At 33.3% G+C, this 17,595-nt stretch overlaps 2 protein-coding genes across 3 annotated transcripts; both read left to right on the top strand.

The window, feature by feature from the left end:
- The first annotated feature begins 302 nt into the window (after window positions 1-302).
- Window positions 303-3,944, top strand: LOC105342700 (nidogen-2). Its single transcript, XM_011449725.4, has 5 exons — window positions 303-495; window positions 1,398-1,554; window positions 2,020-2,163; window positions 2,262-2,483; window positions 3,760-3,944. The coding sequence occupies exons 1-5, from the start codon at window positions 337-339 to the stop codon at window positions 3,885-3,887; spliced, it is 810 nt and encodes a 269-aa protein (XP_011448027.3). The 5' UTR covers window positions 303-336; the 3' UTR covers window positions 3,888-3,944.
- A 2,908-nt stretch (window positions 3,945-6,852) lies between these two features.
- Window positions 6,853-11,522, top strand: LOC105342701 (cytochrome P450 2D10). 2 transcript variants are annotated; one of them, XM_066085642.1, is made up of 6 exons: window positions 6,853-7,687; window positions 8,161-8,361; window positions 9,165-9,282; window positions 9,422-9,684; window positions 9,854-9,968; window positions 10,070-10,212. In XM_066085642.1, exons 1-6 carry the CDS (start codon window positions 7,145-7,147, stop codon window positions 10,075-10,077), a joined length of 1,248 nt encoding a protein of 415 aa, XP_065941714.1. In that variant the 5' UTR covers window positions 6,853-7,144; the 3' UTR covers window positions 10,078-10,212. The 2 variants fall into 2 exon arrangements, with proteins under 2 accessions (XP_065941714.1, XP_011448028.3); XM_011449726.4 differs by having other exon boundaries at window positions 6,870-7,687; window positions 9,854-9,978; window positions 10,070-11,522.
- Window positions 11,523-17,595: the final 6,073 nt, after the last annotated feature.

The raw sequence follows: 17,595 nt of genomic DNA, 5'->3' as shown, positions 1-17,595 counted from the left end.
TAATATCTGGTCAGGAGAAAACTTTTTCTAAATCAAATATAACCAATACACTGGTTATGTTAAAAAAAGCAATTAGTGATAAAAAAAAACAACCATATTTTCAAACTAATGTAAACCAGTTAATTTTTTTTGGGAAAAGGATTTAAAAATACTGCATCTGGTAACTCCAATAAAGTTGTTAGTTTGGATGTACGCTTTAAGAATAATAAAATATCGAAGGTTGAAAGGAAAGGTAGATCTGAACGTTTCCGTTACAAAATAAAGGTCGTCATATCTAAATCACGTGCTCGCAGGTGCCAAATTCTCATAACTCAATTCTCATAGAAGTAGGAAACAATGAAGTTGATAGTGCTGATTTTTGGATGCTTTGCGGCAAGCGAGGCTTTAGTATGTACTCCAGAACTATGTGGAATGATCAAAGCTGCCCCTTTACAATGCAAGGGGTCCATCATCAAAGGAGGGGGCTTTTGTGGGTGTACAGACGCTTGTGCCAAGGTATTTTCTGATTTTTGGTCATGGTCTTGTAAAGAACTTGATACAAAATTTTACAACTTTCCACAAATGTCAATACTAAAAAGACATCCAAGTTAATTAATGCTAAAGACATCTCCCGCCCGCAAAGAGTTGGGGATTGTAATACATGTAGTAGATAAAGATAGAATTGATATACCAGATTATAGTTTATATACAGGTATACATTGATAAGGAAATACGTGTATTTCAATGGTCTATGTAACTTGTCTCTTATGATACTCACACAGTTGCATTAATTGCCATTATTAATTGATTGGGTTCAGTGACAGAGGAAAAAGAATATAACAAGATTTTATTTTGATATATTTTTATAGTTTAAAGAGTGTAATCACTCACAAACATTGACACTGGTACAAAAGCAGGACAAATGTCAGAATTTGGAACTCTCTACAATACCTTATACATGTATATGAACGAACAAAGAGCGCCTTAAAATACGTAAATAAATGTACAATAAATCAATATGAATAATAGAATGTATATAACATTAGACTAAATAAAATTACTCGGTAAAAAATAATAATACAATATTTGTTACGGAATCTTGTGTTCGGGTCTTCATCGCGACTCACTTATTGTGAAGGATGCCAAAAAAAACCAAATATTTATCTTTCAATAGTTTACTAGCAATACTAAAATAGTTGAAAACTATTAAAAAGATTTGTGCGGATCAAGAAATTTCTTCAAAAGAAATGTAAATCAAGGGATAATTTACACACCGAATAAAAACTGTGAAAATGTAAAGAAAATCACCCTGTTTTTGTCTTCTTGCTTTAAATAAATGTATTTCATATATCAACAAGATATCGATTTAATTTTCATGCATTAAAAATCATACATATTTCAAACATTGATATTTGCAGCAAGTGGGCGAGTCCTGTGACTTACCTTCCGGTCCCCATTTCTTTGGAATGCTCCCCTCCGGTCCTTGTGACGATGGTTTGGAATGTACCAGTCCAGTGACAGAAAACCACTCCGTGATGAGGCTCGGGAAAGGCGTCTGTAGCAAACCTAGACAAAGTATATATATACATGTACATATTAAAACATTGCTGTGATGTCATCCATTTGTTTCAGCAGTCTAAAATTCATCTGTCCAATATTTGTAAGCTTCTTAAAATCAGACCATTACCATGCAGTGTTTTCAGTTCTGTTATCCTTCAAATTCCGACTGTCTCGGGTAAATCAACAATAAAATTCAGTGTTTTATTTACGATATATGTCTCAAACACTTTTGTAAAAAAAAAAAATAACAGTTTTCAGCCCAAACGGGTCTCGAAACTCTCCGATTTTTTTTCACACAGAACTGTTTTCGGCATATACCCATTGCATATCATGATGAAATGTCGGCGAGGTAAATTTATTGAATTAAATGGATTCACTTTGTGTACAACAATCTTATTTATATATATTTTTAATAGTCAGAGATATCACGAGAGCGTATACTTTTGAATCAAAGTCATTTGGACTTGATTTCTTTTTCAGCCAGAAAAACCCGAAGTCAGTCCTACACACCGTGCCAGATAATGTACCGACAGCGATCTATTAGTATGGTTGTATGGCAAGGCTGGTGGCTCCCAAAATGTGACGCTGAAGGCAACTTTGAGGGAGAGCAATGCGACAATACAGGCAAGCAAAGCGTGTCTTTAGCAGAATACTGTTAATTTAAAAGTAAGTGAACAACGAATCCCCCACGGGTCAATTTTATGTATTCCTCTTGTTTACAGGACATTGTTTCTGTGTTACCTCTCACAATGGCGAAGTCATTCAAAGTAGCAAAGTTTTAGGCTCTGCCGACTGCTCCTCTCACTCACCAGCTAGACGTGATCTGACTCAGTGTCAACAGATGTACCAATTACGCATGATATCTTTCGTCATATACCAGGGAATGTGGACACCGAAATGCGATGCCGAGGGCAAGTTTGAACCAGTTCAGTGTGACAATACAGGCAAGTTCCCACTCAATGAATCGAGTGTAAATTTATTTCATCTGATCAAACGATAAAAATATTTTTTAAAAAATCCAGTTGCGGTAGGGTTTACAAGCCATTAACCGGTATGTTATAGTAGTAAAGTTAACGCATTTCAGGAGGCTCACTACACCGTGAAATATTTTCTCAAATCAGAAGAAATTGTTTTGATTATGATAGATATCTTAATAAATAAGAAGTACTTAAGTCTAATATGCAAAAATATGCAATTTTGGATGAAAAATTACATTTTCAAAAATTTAATTAAGTTAATATGAACAAAAGCTCCAGGTGGATTCGAACGCATGATCTGCAGTTCAGAAGCCTAATACTTTAACCACTGAGCTACGACGATATGCAACCCAATAGAACAATGTAAACAGTTTAACAAAACATTTAAATCGCCATCTTGTGACGTAGTATCTTAAAAAGTATACTTGTAGTTGTAGTGAGGTACCTTAATCAGTAATCACCTCCACCAGAGAAAAAAAACCCCACCGCCAATATGGAAACACAAACGCCCCTTACCGATGTTGAAACCTGTATAATTATGTTCAACCAAATTTTACATACGTGGAATTAACCGAACACAGGAAACCATAAAATCAATCGCAACATCTCGGGCCTTTCCGGCAGGCTCGGAAAAACACCGCGAATGTATTAACATTACCGGATGTTAGAATTAGTCGCTTCTGTGTTACATTTTAGGGTATATCATTTACTTTAATCAAGTCTAGCTTACATCTCAGCAGATCGTAAAATGTGTTGTATTTAATGTATCAAGTTTTATAAAAATAAAAAGGGGGGTTGTCATGAACGCCTAGGTAATACATTCGAGGTGTTTTTCCGAGCCTGCTGGAAAGATCCGAGAAGTTGCGATTGCCATAAAATCATACACCAATTAAATGATAGACAAGTTGTACGAAGACATTTTATTTCGATAACTACACGTCAACGGAACTGATAGCACAATGGCGCACATTATTTAAAAATTGGTTTCATCTCTTTGTTGGTGTATTTATTACCATAGATTACAATATCATACACATAAAATATTGAAATATATTGCGAGAAATATCAATATTTAATATTATAGGACAGGACAAAATGCACAAGAAAGAAAAACTCATTATCTAGATGTCGGTAAATCTGGATCCCAGACCTTGAATTATCTAATCCAGTGGAGTGTCACTATCCAAATATCGTTATAATGAACTATGATGTTAATCACTTATGCTTTATGATGCTTTAACAGATCACTGCTTCTGTGTAACGGAAATTACCGGAACAGTCGTGAAGGGATCTAAGGTTCCACACACGAAACCCGACTGTTCCCAGTACGACCTGACAGAAGAGGACATAACACCTATACCTTCATTCTAATTAAAAGAAGATTGGCATAGATGAAGACAAACTAATAAATGAATATTTATACATGTACGATATTGTTTTTCTTGAATGTCATTTACCTATAAGTATACCAAGCACTAGTTTTAATCGGGTAAAATGAAATTAGGAAAATCATTGTTCCCCCTTCTTGGAACACAGGGGCTTGGTTGTTGGATAGTGAATTTCCTAACTATTTGTTCCCGAAGAAAAAAAAGATTAAAATTGGTAATCTTATGTGTATTTCTGTGTATTGCAATAAATAAATTCACTGAAATCCCCCGTTTTAGTCATGTTAAAAAAGTGTATTCAATGTACTTTAAAAAAAGTAAAGGGACGACACTCGCCATCTTGGATTTATAGGGGGTCCTCGTTTCAAGCTATGTTTTAAACAAGTTCTTCCGTTTCTCCAACAATTTCTGACGAGATCTAGGTTGGAAAATGTTAAAATGACTTATTCCTATCGTCTGACTACATCTGTACGCTGCATAATAAACACATCGTTCCAAAATGTACTAGATACTCGCCAAACTTATCGAAAGCAACGGAAGTTGATGCAAACTCTCCATGTTATCACTGAGGAGATCCGAAAGCATTGGATAAACCAAGAGGATAAATTTTCGCGGAATTTTTGCTCTCTCTAGATTTATCATACATTTTCGGAACATCTCAGTGATTATATGGAGAATTTACGTCACTCAAAAGTAAACTTCCGTTGCTTTCGATAAGTTTGGCAAGTATTTAGTACATTTCGGAACGATGTGTTTATTATGCAGCGTACAGATGTAGTCAGACGATAGGAATAAGTCAGTTGAATATTTTCCAACCTAGATCTCGTCAGAAATCGTTGGAGAAACGGAAGAACTTGTTTAAAACATAGCTTGAAACGAGGACCCCCTATAAATCCAAGATGGCGAGTGTCGTCCCTTTACTTTTTTTAATGTACAATGAATACCCTTTTTTAACATGACTGAAACGGGGGATTTCAGTGAATTTATTTATTGCAATACACAGAAATATACATAAGATTACCAATTTTAATCATTTTTTTCTTCGGGAACAAATAATTAGGAAATTCACTATCCAACAACCAAGCCCCTGTGTCTTGGAAGTGTTAGAATGTAACAGAGAAATGCATATTTTTGTTTTCTTTTTAAAAATCCCTAAACCCTACAAAAACAGAGTTCCCAATACAAAATAAGGCTTGGATTTAAAGCTGCTTGGTCCGATTTTATATCAAATTTTATGCACGCTTTTAAACGATGGTTATGCTAAGTATATGTATAATAATAGACATTGCAGTAGTTTTCCCAATCAATTAAGCTAAATTTCAATGAAGAAAAATACGTACTAAATTTGCTAACAAAAGGGTTCCGCGTTATTTCACCTCATATTAAATTTCACCCCTGACGGCGAGACGGGTATGGTTGTATTATGACTTTGTCATCGCTTTGAATAAAGGTCGAAATGATCAGACAAATTACAAATAAACATGTGTACGTTTCGTTCGCTAATACTTCTGAAGTTTGCTTTCTTTACAATCGATGCATAGCATGCGGGTTAAATGACCCCAATCATTCGGGGGACGGAACCAAACGGTTTCTTTTTATAAACATTTCCGTGATGCATTTTGGTTTGTTTTTCCGTTTGCCCAAAAAGAAATTATTTTTATTTATTTTGAATATTTCTAACTTTGAAAGGAGACTGATTCTGCTGGTGTAAATAGGAGAAAGTCCATAACTTCCTAAGATAAATGGTTTAATTTGTGTGGAAAAAATTTTGATACTGTAATAACAAATAAATCGGACAAAGCAGCTTCAATATTATTTCATTATTGACTGCAATAATTATGATAAAACTATCTGAACTGTTTATTTGATTAGTGAATCACAAATCATCTGGAAACTAATATTTATTTACCTAGTGATCTTTGAGCTAACCAGGTAAGAGTGACATGCATTAAAATGCTACTCCCTACACTGCACATTTTTGTCAATCAGGGCGTTCATTTACATTTGTAAATATAAATGACATTGTCATAATATGATAACAGTTTAAGGATAATTTTCAATTCTATTATCAAGTGCATGTTTTTTTCGTTGAGGAATGCCAATTTTACGTGTTTTTGTACATGCCATTTTTTCCCTACCAAGTAAAAAAAAATCAATAACAAAAAAGTACTGTAACAGCAATATGTTTAAAAATAATACATACCACTTTAAAAATTTGATTGATGGTTAGTATACAAACTATAGAATGTATTGATAATTATTTACGATAAAATAGCCGAACGTTTAGTGAATGAACGAAGTGCTTGTTTTCTTTATTAAATGGAAAAAGAAACTTCTTTAGACAACATAAATACCGTCAAAATATTTATAGTGTAACATATTACTCGAAAAAAATAAACAAATATATGATAAAATCAGGAGTCATCCTAATGTGTATTACTATGACTGTAAATAACCGTTACGATTTAAACGGTCATTTAAAGAAAATGTTAAATATTGCATATCGTATGAAATTTATGTCAGTATTTTTTTGTTGTAGTCACTCAAAACAAACAGGTACATGTAGATGTTAAAGACAGAGACAGGGTCTAATGCCTTTTACAGACATGATTGTCTCTGGTTTAATGTTGTTTTTCCGCCGAAGTGCGTACAAGTAAAATATGGTCAATTCTTATATACGGTGGTTCATAAAATGGTGACATTTACACAGCCAGTCCATGAGTGACCGTCACCTTAATACGGTGATCGAATCAGGGCACATCGACGTATAGCTCCCAAGGCTATTTTGCTGGCATAGTGTAAGTACCGGCGAGAGATTGTCATATGTATATGCAAAATAAAAAATTATCGGGCTTTACTTTTGTTTTGTAATGGGATTTAATTTTGGTTTCATGTGTTTAAGAGATCGAATCGGACTTCAATAGATCGAAATAATGTGTTGCATCTGTTCAAGTATAAAGATTAGTACGTTAATATCCTTGTATGTAATTCGACATGGGCGATCTTTTAAATCAATATTTTTAAATCCTGTACACAATGTAAATAAACAAAATAAATAAATACATAATTATGCAAATCTTTATATAAAATGTAAAATCCATTCCACATTTTACTGAAGTGTCAAACCCATGATATGTATGTTTGCCTTTTATTATAAGGTTGACCTCTCCGAAACCCCATTAGTCGTCGTTCCCCAGGTGTTTTATACATTGCCTAGCCGCTCATGAACAAGGTCGATACAAAATGCTTGAAATCATAACTGTTATCGCTATTTTACTTTTTACCATTTATCATTACTGTAAAAAAACTACATCTGGACTCCCTGGTCCCGTCGGTCCTCCATTCTTCGGAGTTATTTTTCGAATTGATTTCAGTCGATTGCATTTGAGATTATACGAGTGGACTACCAAATATGGAGACATTTTTCAGTTTTCTGTACTCGGGAAAAGCTACATTTCTTTAAACTCTGCCGAGATAATTCGGGAGGTTTTAGGCACGGAGCCAAATGCAACAATAACATCATCTCGGGAACCGTCATTTTTCGGCGAGTACTGTATGGAAAACTATTCAGATATTGCATTTTCTCCAATTGACAAGGAATGGACGAAGAGAAGAAAATTGGTTCACAAACTGTTACATTCCTATGGAGAGGGTATTCAATTATTAGAAGATGAAGTTCTGAAGAAACTGAAAAATGTCAAACGATATGTGGCTGAAAATGGAAATAAAGATCTCGATCCGCATTATGTGGTGGAGGAGTTCCTGTTCGAAAATCTGGCTTCATTGGTAAACATATTCCTTTTATTGCTCTACTCATACAAGCTCAGATACATGGCTCCTTCGAGAAAACTGGGTGCATATGTAGCGTGAAGTTTGCAAATAATGGCTAAGCTTATTTTGTGTTTTTATGTGAATTCTACGGTATTACGCTATAAACTTTACTAGATGATAAGGTCGGTGATCTGGAATTTTTTTTAGGAACTAATTCAATCAAATATTAAAAAAGGATTTATTTTGCAACCTTAACTTGGCAAATAAGTTAATGTCCCTACAATTGTATCTTACGACCCAAAAGTTGGTATACACTGAGTCGAGAAGGACTTGTAAACGAGCTCACCTGAAAAAAAAAACAATAGGTGTATAAAATATGCATTTCCTGACGGCTCTCGGGCTGATATACTGCAACCTCGAGTCGGGCTAATTTAAGATCCACGATATTAACATTGCCATGTAATAAACTCTATATATTTTACATGCAGGTAGCTGGAACGACTGATAAACAGTTACAGATGTGGATGAAAGAAATGGACGAAACAGCAAATGAAATTGCATCACCAATAGTTGACCTGATGTTTAGAACCTTCCCTGTCCTGTTGAAGTTGCCATTTTCTATAACCAAGAAACCGTCTTACTGTAAAAACACCATTAACGAAGTAATGAACAGCATTAGAAAAATATCAGTAAGTAGCAATGACACAATAGCTATCAAAAGAAAATAAATTGAAATGTGGAATCCACTTATTTCATATTAACCATCCAGATATAAAATATCTGTAACTAAGTTAAAAGGTGGGGTGTCAACTTGATTAACTTGACAAGATATCAAAAGTAGATAATCTTAAGACTTAAGGTAACTCCGTACCTATAAAATTATGGGTTCAAAGTTTAAAAACTTCACTTTTTTTTTAACTTATTGGACTTGAATTTCATCAAAAAATAAATAAAATATATATGTATCCGTACTATATAAGATGTAAGGTAATAAAAACCAAATGCCATTGCTTACTATGCCAGAAAACTAAAAATAATAATAAAAAAAAAAATGTTTTCATTAGAAAAATTATAGCATTTAGATATATCACTTAGAGGAAAATAGAATAGAGTTATTTCCCGTTGTCATTATTGAATTATGTCGAATATAAGGATGAAAAAAGCTTATTAAATATCTCCAAGTAAACAATGATTTGAGTTTTTGATGTGCACCTTTAATAACATAGAAATTACAAATCTACTTGCAAGAATTTTAATGAATTCATGGTTTATGTAAAATGTATGATGTCACAGGAGGGTGGATTTACTTTAATGCTAAAAAATAAATCTTAGAATTTGTCAATATTGAGTTAACAATTATTTATTTGATGTTGATTTTTTACCTCTTTTAAGAATGTATATATACAATATATCCACACTAATATCTATACACTGTATTTCACATTGCCTACATTCAATTAGTTCACTTTGAACAAATTCTTCCTTTATCTAGATTGAAAAAGATATCAAACAAGGGATGTACTACGAAATAAAAAATGGAGTTGAGAAACATGGACACCTTATTTCGGAAAAAGAAATAAAAGGCATTTTTGCCAATGTTATTGGAGGAGGTAGACATTTAACGACATATACAAAAATATATTAATTTCAAACAGTAGTGTAATCGGTAATATTAGTAATGATAATTATTGTTTTTTACCTCAAAACTTCTAATTCGCAAAGGACAATAATACATCTACTACACTGTAGGTTTCTTAACGTCCAGAGGAACTCTTATGTCATTGATCTATCTTTTGGCCGAGTACCAAACTATTCAAAAGAAAATACAACATGAAATAGATGACGTCGTCGGCGAAAGAGAGGCTCACGTCACAGACCGCCATTCTTGTCCACTGACCGAGGCATTTCTGTTAGAAACATTGCGGTATATAGCGCATGCACCGCTGTCTCTTCCACACTATGCATCAGAGACATGTTCCATCAGAGGTCATACAATAGAAAAAGGAACCACGGTGATATAGTTTGACTGAATTAGTTTGTTATGTGTACATGCTAACTTCATTTAAGTTAAATATCTCTTAATCGATAGAAACATACCAAATTGCAGAATTCCACATTTGTACAAAAACAAAAGTTTTCATTTTTCTTATATTAAAAATATTAACATCTTAATACTTTCAGATACTGACTAACTTATGGACAGTTCTTCATAGCAATGAATGGGGAGATCCTTTTACCTTTAGACCGGATCGATTCCTAGACGAATCCGGATTGCTGTTGCCTGCTTCCCATCCCAGTAGGCAAAGGTTGTAAACCCAGTCGCGTAATATAGAGATATAGAACACGTTTTATAAGTTAAGGATACAATGACCAAATTTTATCTTTACTTTTCTGTAGTTTGTTGATGTTTGGATTTGGCAAACGAGCATGCATCGGAGAAGTCTTTGCAAAGAACCGTGCATTTTTGTTTTTCGCTACCTTGATGCAAATCTGCACCGTAACGAAACCTTCAGACGAAATCTTGACACATCTAGATCCTAGGGAAATGATGCCAGGCCTAGCTCTCCAACCAAAGCCATACAAAGTACAGTTCAAGTTAAGGAATAATTTTGCTTGACTTATTGTCAACTGAGAGGAGACTGAAGTCACTAAAACTTGACAGGATGACTAAGCCCTGCAATTCCGAAAATTTAAGACCTTTCTATCAAATTCAGTTTCCTGAAAGTTTATTCAGAGCTCAAACGTTGTGAAATAATATTGTTAGATATATAGCTAAAATATTATATTAAGGTTCAAATACTAATACCAGATTGCAATGTATATTTACTTTTAATGCGAGTTTGATTTGTGTATATTTTCTTTTTTAATCTATTATATCAATATTTAATCAAAGAGGTGTAGCGCCTTTTCCCATTATTTCGCCTACACCTGTGTTTGGACGGAAATTACCTGTTACTAAAAATAGCTTCAGGTACCTAGCTGTCGCAATGATTTTCGAAACCTGGGTACACTGTACTGATTTTAAAATTGTGTCTGTAACAACTGATTTGTTATAAATTTGGGAAACTCTGTGTATAACAGTAGTTGATATTCTGAACCGTGATAAGTTCAAGCAAAATGCAATGGATCTAAGTGTAAATAGAGTACATGTATAGTGTTCATGAAGAGATCTATATATATATTTGGTGTGCTCATACTCAGTCTGAATTAAACAAGATAATTGAAGAAAAACCCAGAGGAATATATACATGTAACTTAACCTCTCTATTCTATTCATGTTTCAATTTAAGTTAAAAAATTACCACTTAGTGGATTCGATCCAGCAACCACAAAATAAAAAAGACCTCTGCGTTACCACTAGGCCACGCATCTAACATTTTCAGGAGATGCATTTTCAATATATATGGCTATATACATGATTGTAATAGAAAAGATACTAATTGAAATATTTGTCTAATTTTTAGTACGAAAACCACGTTAAACCAAAACTAATTCAATGTAAACGTGTACTACAATACCTGTAGAACATAATTTTAATCGGATGTCTTTGGTTTAGAGTGGTTCAAATAGTAAAATATCCAATTTTTTATCGTATACTAACTACTTTCTTATATATTCTTAACAAAACCTGAATATTTTAATGATGTCATGTAAAATGATAACGACTCTTAGAGCATGATGATTGTGTAATTTGCGTTTCTTTGCTTATATTTAAACTAAACATTGTATAATATTAAAAAATGTCTGATGTTTGCAAAAGGCTATATTTGAGGCCATCGTATATTAAGTGCGCTATACCTCTTTCTAAAATTAAAAAAATATATTGTAACGCGTGTCAGTTCTGCTTTTATGAAAACATTTGTTTAATCGTTCCTTTACAACTACAGTGATAGATTGACAAAATCACCTGAATCCAGGTAGATATAACAGAAAAAAACCCATGACTTTGGTGATCAATATCCGAGTATATCTTATTTATTTTAAAGGTACATGTGGCGTATTTTTTCATGCTAAGAAATATTTGATTGATTTATTCATTTAAATATGTTATATAAAGATTTATCTTCACAATAAATTAATACGCAGTTTATATCTATCGGGTTAAAAAGATATAGAAATTAAGAAATAATTTTTGGGAGTTGATTTTAATCAACTCTCCTATGCAGTTACGCAGACAAACCGAAAGTGAAACAGTGTTTGGACCTCAGCACAAATCATCGCTGCTTACAAGACTTAGTTCTTGAAAATGATTGATGAATTCGATGTAATGTATGCTAAAGCATTGTTTTGCAGGGAAACTTATTTATAAATACCTTGAAAGTAGTCAGATTTTAATGGTACGAACAATTATTTAAATAGTTTTTGTAGTCGTATGTATTCCTACGCCAGAGTTCAATATAGTCTCGTTCAACTCGACGCTCGGCTGTCTCCGTAAATGCTTGTCGGAGATCAGATTAACGGTGTCAGCCGAGCGTTTGGTTGAACAAGACTATAGAATTCAATTATATTGCTTGGATCCATAAAATTTTCGAGAAATATTTTGTATTACTGATACATAGTTTGATTGAATTAATTTTACTCTAAATATTATTTAATATGATTCATCTGAGGGTTTCTCGACATTCCTGTCGAAAAAGTCCAAAAATTCATATTATAAAAATGTGCGTAATTCAAATACAAATTAGAAACTGCATGTACTTGTCATGCAAAATAACATATAATTGATTTTAAGATAAACAAACATCGACAAAATCAACTCCCGTCAGTTCTTCAGTACTTTGATTATAATTTTGGCCAACTAGAAAGAAAAAAGAGATCTAGACAGACTGACAAGGATAGGAACAAAGGGACGATTGTCATCGGAGAGCATGTAGATTGATGGAATAGGAATTAAAGCCGAATTAAGATTAAGTTTTTAACTTGAAGTTGTAAGGGTTTTGCTAGTCAGGTTTGTACGTGCTCCATGTGTTCCATATCTTTACTTTATAAGTTATGAACCACAAGTAGATTTCGTTTAGAGAATTTTTAAAAAAATTAATAAATAAACACTCTCAGTACATGCATCCATCAGGGAGATGGGGGGTGCTGGTCACTTCGCCCCAAAGCCAAAGCGCCCCATGCACGAGCGCCCCAAATTTTTTTTGGAACGCCCCAAGTACAATTCACGAGCGCCCCAAGTGTATGTCACGAGCGCCCCAAATGTTATTTTTTTATGATTAATTTTTTTCACGTGTTTGTCACGAGCGCCCCAAATTTTTTTTTTTATGGATCCTTTTTTATGATTAATTTTTTTTTCACGTGTATGTCACGAGCGCCCCAAATGTTGTTTTTTTATGGATCCTTTTTTATGATTAATTTTTTTCACGTGTATGTCACGAGCGCCCCAAATGGTTTTTTTTCATGATGAAATCTATGTTATGAGCAACACAAATTTCCAAATGCTCCGAATTGTAAATCATATTATTGTTTTGTTTTTTACGAGCGCCCCAAAATAAGTTTCGTTATAAAATATTATGAATGTACAAGTGCTACACAAATTGCTATTCTTGCTTCTTATTATTTTTTTTTTGGGAGGGGTGTTAAGTTTCGATGTAGTTTTCGAGTCATAATATATTAATGTTTTGTTTTTTTTATTTATTTATTTTTTTGGAGCGCTCCAAAATAAGTTTTGCTATACAAAAATAAAAAAATGCTGATGTAAGGCGATGACTAATATTTCCGTAAAATGTTTTTTATACAAAGATCAAAGCATGAGCACCGAAATTGATATTCACCAATCAATATCAATCAAACAATATGGCAATTATCTACCCAATTGACTATCACCTAATTACCTTCCAACGCCCCCCCCCCCCCCCCCCCCCCCGTTACGTCACATATCGTCCATCCAGGGTGTTGGGTGTTATTCCTTCGTTGACATTCGCACGATGGAGAAGTGTCTTCTTTGCAAGAAAAAGGTAAGTGAATATTTTCATTTATTTTCTATCTTTGCTTAACAAAACATTAATTTAAAATATTTAATTTGTAATTATTATTTTTTTATTTATTTTAATTTTATTTAGCACGGTCATACTAATATGTAATTTTAGAAAACTCGTGCAAACAATTTAATTAGAGAATCTAAAATAAATTGTGTTCGTATCTTTAATATATATAAGTCTACCTAAACATATTGCCCTGTTTGGTGAGGTCTCTTTAGTTCAGTTTTTTAAGAATCTCGAAAATATATCTGCATTTAATCATTCACATTCAATCGATAAAAGATGAAACATTCAGAAAGGGGGGGGGGGGGGGGGGGTCGTAATATTTGAAGTTAACAAATGTTCATATACAGATATAACAGAATCTTTATATAAATGTTTCTTGATGTTTACGCCAAAAGAATTTACAAATAAAGACAATTTAAAGAACCTACAACTATGCATACCTTTTAACTGGATACTTGTTTCGAAATTCGAATCATAAGAACAAACTAGACACGATCTCGTTGCGAGCAACGAGGAGGTCTTCCGTTCGATTTTTAGAATGAAATTTGACATCATCGACTTTGATTTTCGACAACAAAACATGTTATGGAAAAAGGAGTGAAGTACTAATGCTTTATTGTATCGCTTTTCATAAGTTCTCTTGCTTTTTTAGATACTTGCATTTCTTTCAATTATGATAGAAAAGATCAAACTTGTTTACCTCTGGTCCCTAGAAACCCTAATTGTGTAACGCAAGAGAAAATCATTATATTGTTAGGATATAAAAACGTATTATACCTAATCTAGCTTTAATATCATTTCACAAAATGGGTCTCATTAAAGGGCTATAGATAAAATATTTTGGAACTCTTTGATCCCCTAATTTAAGGGGCCAGTCCCTTTTTCTTGGATTCAAATAAAAGGACATTTAATTCTGAACACATTTTGTCAACAAGTGTTAAGAAATTCGTTACTGTTCTAGAGATATATGAGTAAGAAGGTTTTAGGGGCCGATCCCTTATCTCTTTATAGGGGCCGTTTGACTAAATTTTGAAAGTTGTATATTGTTAAGAACATCATTTTGAACAACAAAATGGGTGATCAAAATTTTGGACTTTTGACCCCTAAAAACCCCTAATTACAAAACACATGACAAAACCATTACATTGTCTTGGTACATAACTGCAGGATAAACACATTTCACAAAATATCCCTCAATAAAGGATTATACATAACAGACTTTAGAGCCCTTTGGTCCCCTAACTTTAGGGACCAGCCCCTTTTTCTTGATATTAAATGTAAGGTTATTTAATTCTAAACAAATTTTGTTCAACAAGGGTTTAGAAATTCGTTTCCGTTCTGGAGATAAATGAGAAAGAAGGTCTTAGGGGCCTATCTCTTATCTCCTTATAGGGGCCGTTGAACGAAATTATGAAGGTTGCATTTGTTAGGAACATCATTTTGAACAGCTCTTCTTCTGTACTGCATTACAAAATATTTTTCCTTTCTGAGATATGGGTGATCAAAATTTTGGAATTTTGGCCCCTAAAAACCCTTAATTACGTAATACATGATAAAATCGATACATTGCTTGGATACATAACTGTGAGATAAACATATTTGCTTCTATAACCTTTCACAAAATAGCTCTAAGTAAACAGCTACAGATTAAAGACTTTAGAGGCCTTTGATCCCCTTATTTGAGGGGCCAGCCCCTTTTTCTTGATATTAAATGAAAGGTCATTTAATTCTTAACAAATTTTGTTCAACAAGTGTTTAAAAAATCGTTACCGTTATGGAGATATATGAGAAAGAAGGTTTTAGGGGCCGATCCCTTATCTCCTTATAGGGGCCGTTTAACGAAATTTTGAAGGTTGCATATTGTTAAAAATATTAAATTGAACAACTTTTCTTCTAATTTGCATTACAAAATATTTTTCCTTTCTGAGATATGGGTGATCAAAATTTTCGACTATTGGCCCCTAAAACCCCTTAATTACGTAACACATAATAAAATCAATACATTGCCTGGATACCTTACTGTGAGATAAACATATTTGCTTCTAAAACATTTCACAAAATATCTCTCAGTAAAGGGCTACAGATTAAAGACTTTAGAGCCCTTTGGTCCCCTTATTTGAGGGGCCAGCCCCTTTTTCTTGATATTAAATGAAAGGTCATTTAATTCTTAACAAATTTTGTTCAACAAGTGTTTAGGAAATCGTTTCCATTTTGGAGATATTTGAGAAAAAAGGTTTTAGGGGCCGATCCCTTATCTTCTTATAGGGACCGTTTAACAAAATTTTGAAGGTTGCATATTGTTGAGAACATCATTTTGAACAACTTTTCTTCTGTACTGCATTACAAATTATTTTTCCTTTCTGAGATATTGGTGATCGAAATTTTGGACTTTTGGCCCCTAAAAACCCTTAATTACGTAACATATGATAAAATCATTACATTGCTTGAATACATAACATTGAGATAAGCATATTTGCTTCTATAATTTATTACAAAATATCCCTCAGTAAAGAGTTACGGGTAAAAGACTTTAGAGCCATCTAGGTCCCTAATTTGAGGGGCCAGCCCCTTTTTCTTGATATCAGCTGAAAGGTCTTGTAAATATAAACTTTTTTTACATTACATGTTTTAACAAAATATTTTCCAGAAAAGAGATAAAGAGAGAAAAGCACAAAAATTTACGACGCTTTTTTAATGTAAATTTTCGAGCCATAGCGAGCTTTGGCGCCAATAGTGCTAAACATACAAAACAACAATCATGCAAAACTTCAATCTTTCCTTTACCAACCGTAGAAATTTGAGCTCAAAATCTCTTTTAGTTTAGGAGAACGGCCGCAGACAAAATACCCATATAAAAATTAGAAAAATCTCAATATCCCAGAAACGGATGTGACGTCATCAATGCAAAAAATTTGCTATCAGGTTCAGACCATTATCTATCACATCTAAAAATTTGATGGAGATCGGTTGAGCCGTTTATGAAAAATCGCGTGCACAAAAATGGGAAGAAAAAAAAAGAATAAAAACTAGACACGATCTCGTTGCGAGCAACGATGAGGTCTTCCGTCCGATTTTTAGAAGAAAATATGACATCATCGACTTTTGATTTTCGACATCAAAACATGATATGGAAAAAGGAGTGAAGTACTAATGCTTTAAAGTATTGCTTTTTAGTTCTATTACATTGCTTTTTAAAATACTTGCATTTCTTCCAATTAAGATTGAAAATATTAAACTTGTTACATCTGGTCCCTAAAAACCCTAATTGGGTAACGCAAGAGCAAATCATCATATTGTTAGGATATGTAGACGTATTATACATAATCTAGCTTTAATAACCTTTCACAAGATGGCTCTCATTAAAGGGCTATAGATTAAATTCTTTTAGAGCCCTTTGACCCCCTAATTTAAAGGGCCAGCCCCTTTTTCTTGAAATCAAATGAAAGGACATTTAATTCTGAACACATTTTGTCAACAAGTGTTTAAAAATTCATTATCGTTCTGGAGATATATGAGAAAGAAGGTTTTAGGGGCCGATCCCTTATCTCCTTAAAGGGGCCGTTTAACGAAATTTTGAAGGTTGCATTTTGTTGAGAACATTAATTTGAACAACTTTTATCCGGTATTGCATTACAAAATATTTTTCCTTTCTGAGTTATGGGTGATCGAAATTTTGGACTTTTGGCCCCTAAAAACCCTTAATTACGTAACACATAATGAAATCATTACATTGGTTGGATACATAACTGTGAGAAGAACATATTTGCTTCTAAAACCTTTCACATAATATCTCTCAGTAAAGGGCTACAGATTAAAGACTTTAGAGCCCTTTGGTCCCCTTATTTGAGGGGTCAGCCCCTTTTTCTTGATATTAAATGAAAGGTCATTAAATTCTAAACAAATTTTGTTCAACAAGTGTTTAGAAAACCGATATTG

This window comes from Magallana gigas, chromosome 5 (assembly GCF_963853765.1).
Source record: "Magallana gigas chromosome 5, xbMagGiga1.1, whole genome shotgun sequence".
Classification (NCBI taxonomy): domain Eukaryota; kingdom Metazoa; phylum Mollusca; class Bivalvia; order Ostreida; family Ostreidae; genus Magallana; species Magallana gigas.
The sequence above is the reverse complement of the archived record's forward strand: the minus strand, read 5'-3'. Positions and strand labels throughout refer to the sequence as shown.

What these genes read in the sequence shown, in the direction of transcription:
- LOC105342700 (XM_011449725.4), top strand. Translation starts at nt 337, where the DNA reads ATGAAGTTGATAGTGCTGATTTTTGGATGCTTTGCGGCAAGCGAGGCT. An exon ending in CTGTAGCAAACCTAGACAAA is followed by an intron (nt 1,555 to 2,019) that starts GTATATATATAC and finishes TTTCTTTTTCAG; the next exon opens with CCAGAAAAACCCGAAGTCAG. An exon ending in AGAGCAATGCGACAATACAG is followed by an intron (nt 2,164 to 2,261) that starts GCAAGCAAAGCG and finishes TCTTGTTTACAG; the next exon opens with GACATTGTTTCTGTGTTACC.
- LOC105342701 (XM_011449726.4), top strand. Translation starts at nt 7,145, where the DNA reads ATGCTTGAAATCATAACTGTTATCGCTATTTTACTTTTTACCATTTAT. An exon ending in ACAGCATTAGAAAAATATCA is followed by an intron (nt 8,362 to 9,164) that starts GTAAGTAGCAAT and finishes TCCTTTATCTAG; the next exon opens with ATTGAAAAAGATATCAAACA. An exon ending in TGCCAATGTTATTGGAGGAG is followed by an intron (nt 9,283 to 9,421) that starts GTAGACATTTAA and finishes ACTACACTGTAG; the next exon opens with GTTTCTTAACGTCCAGAGGA.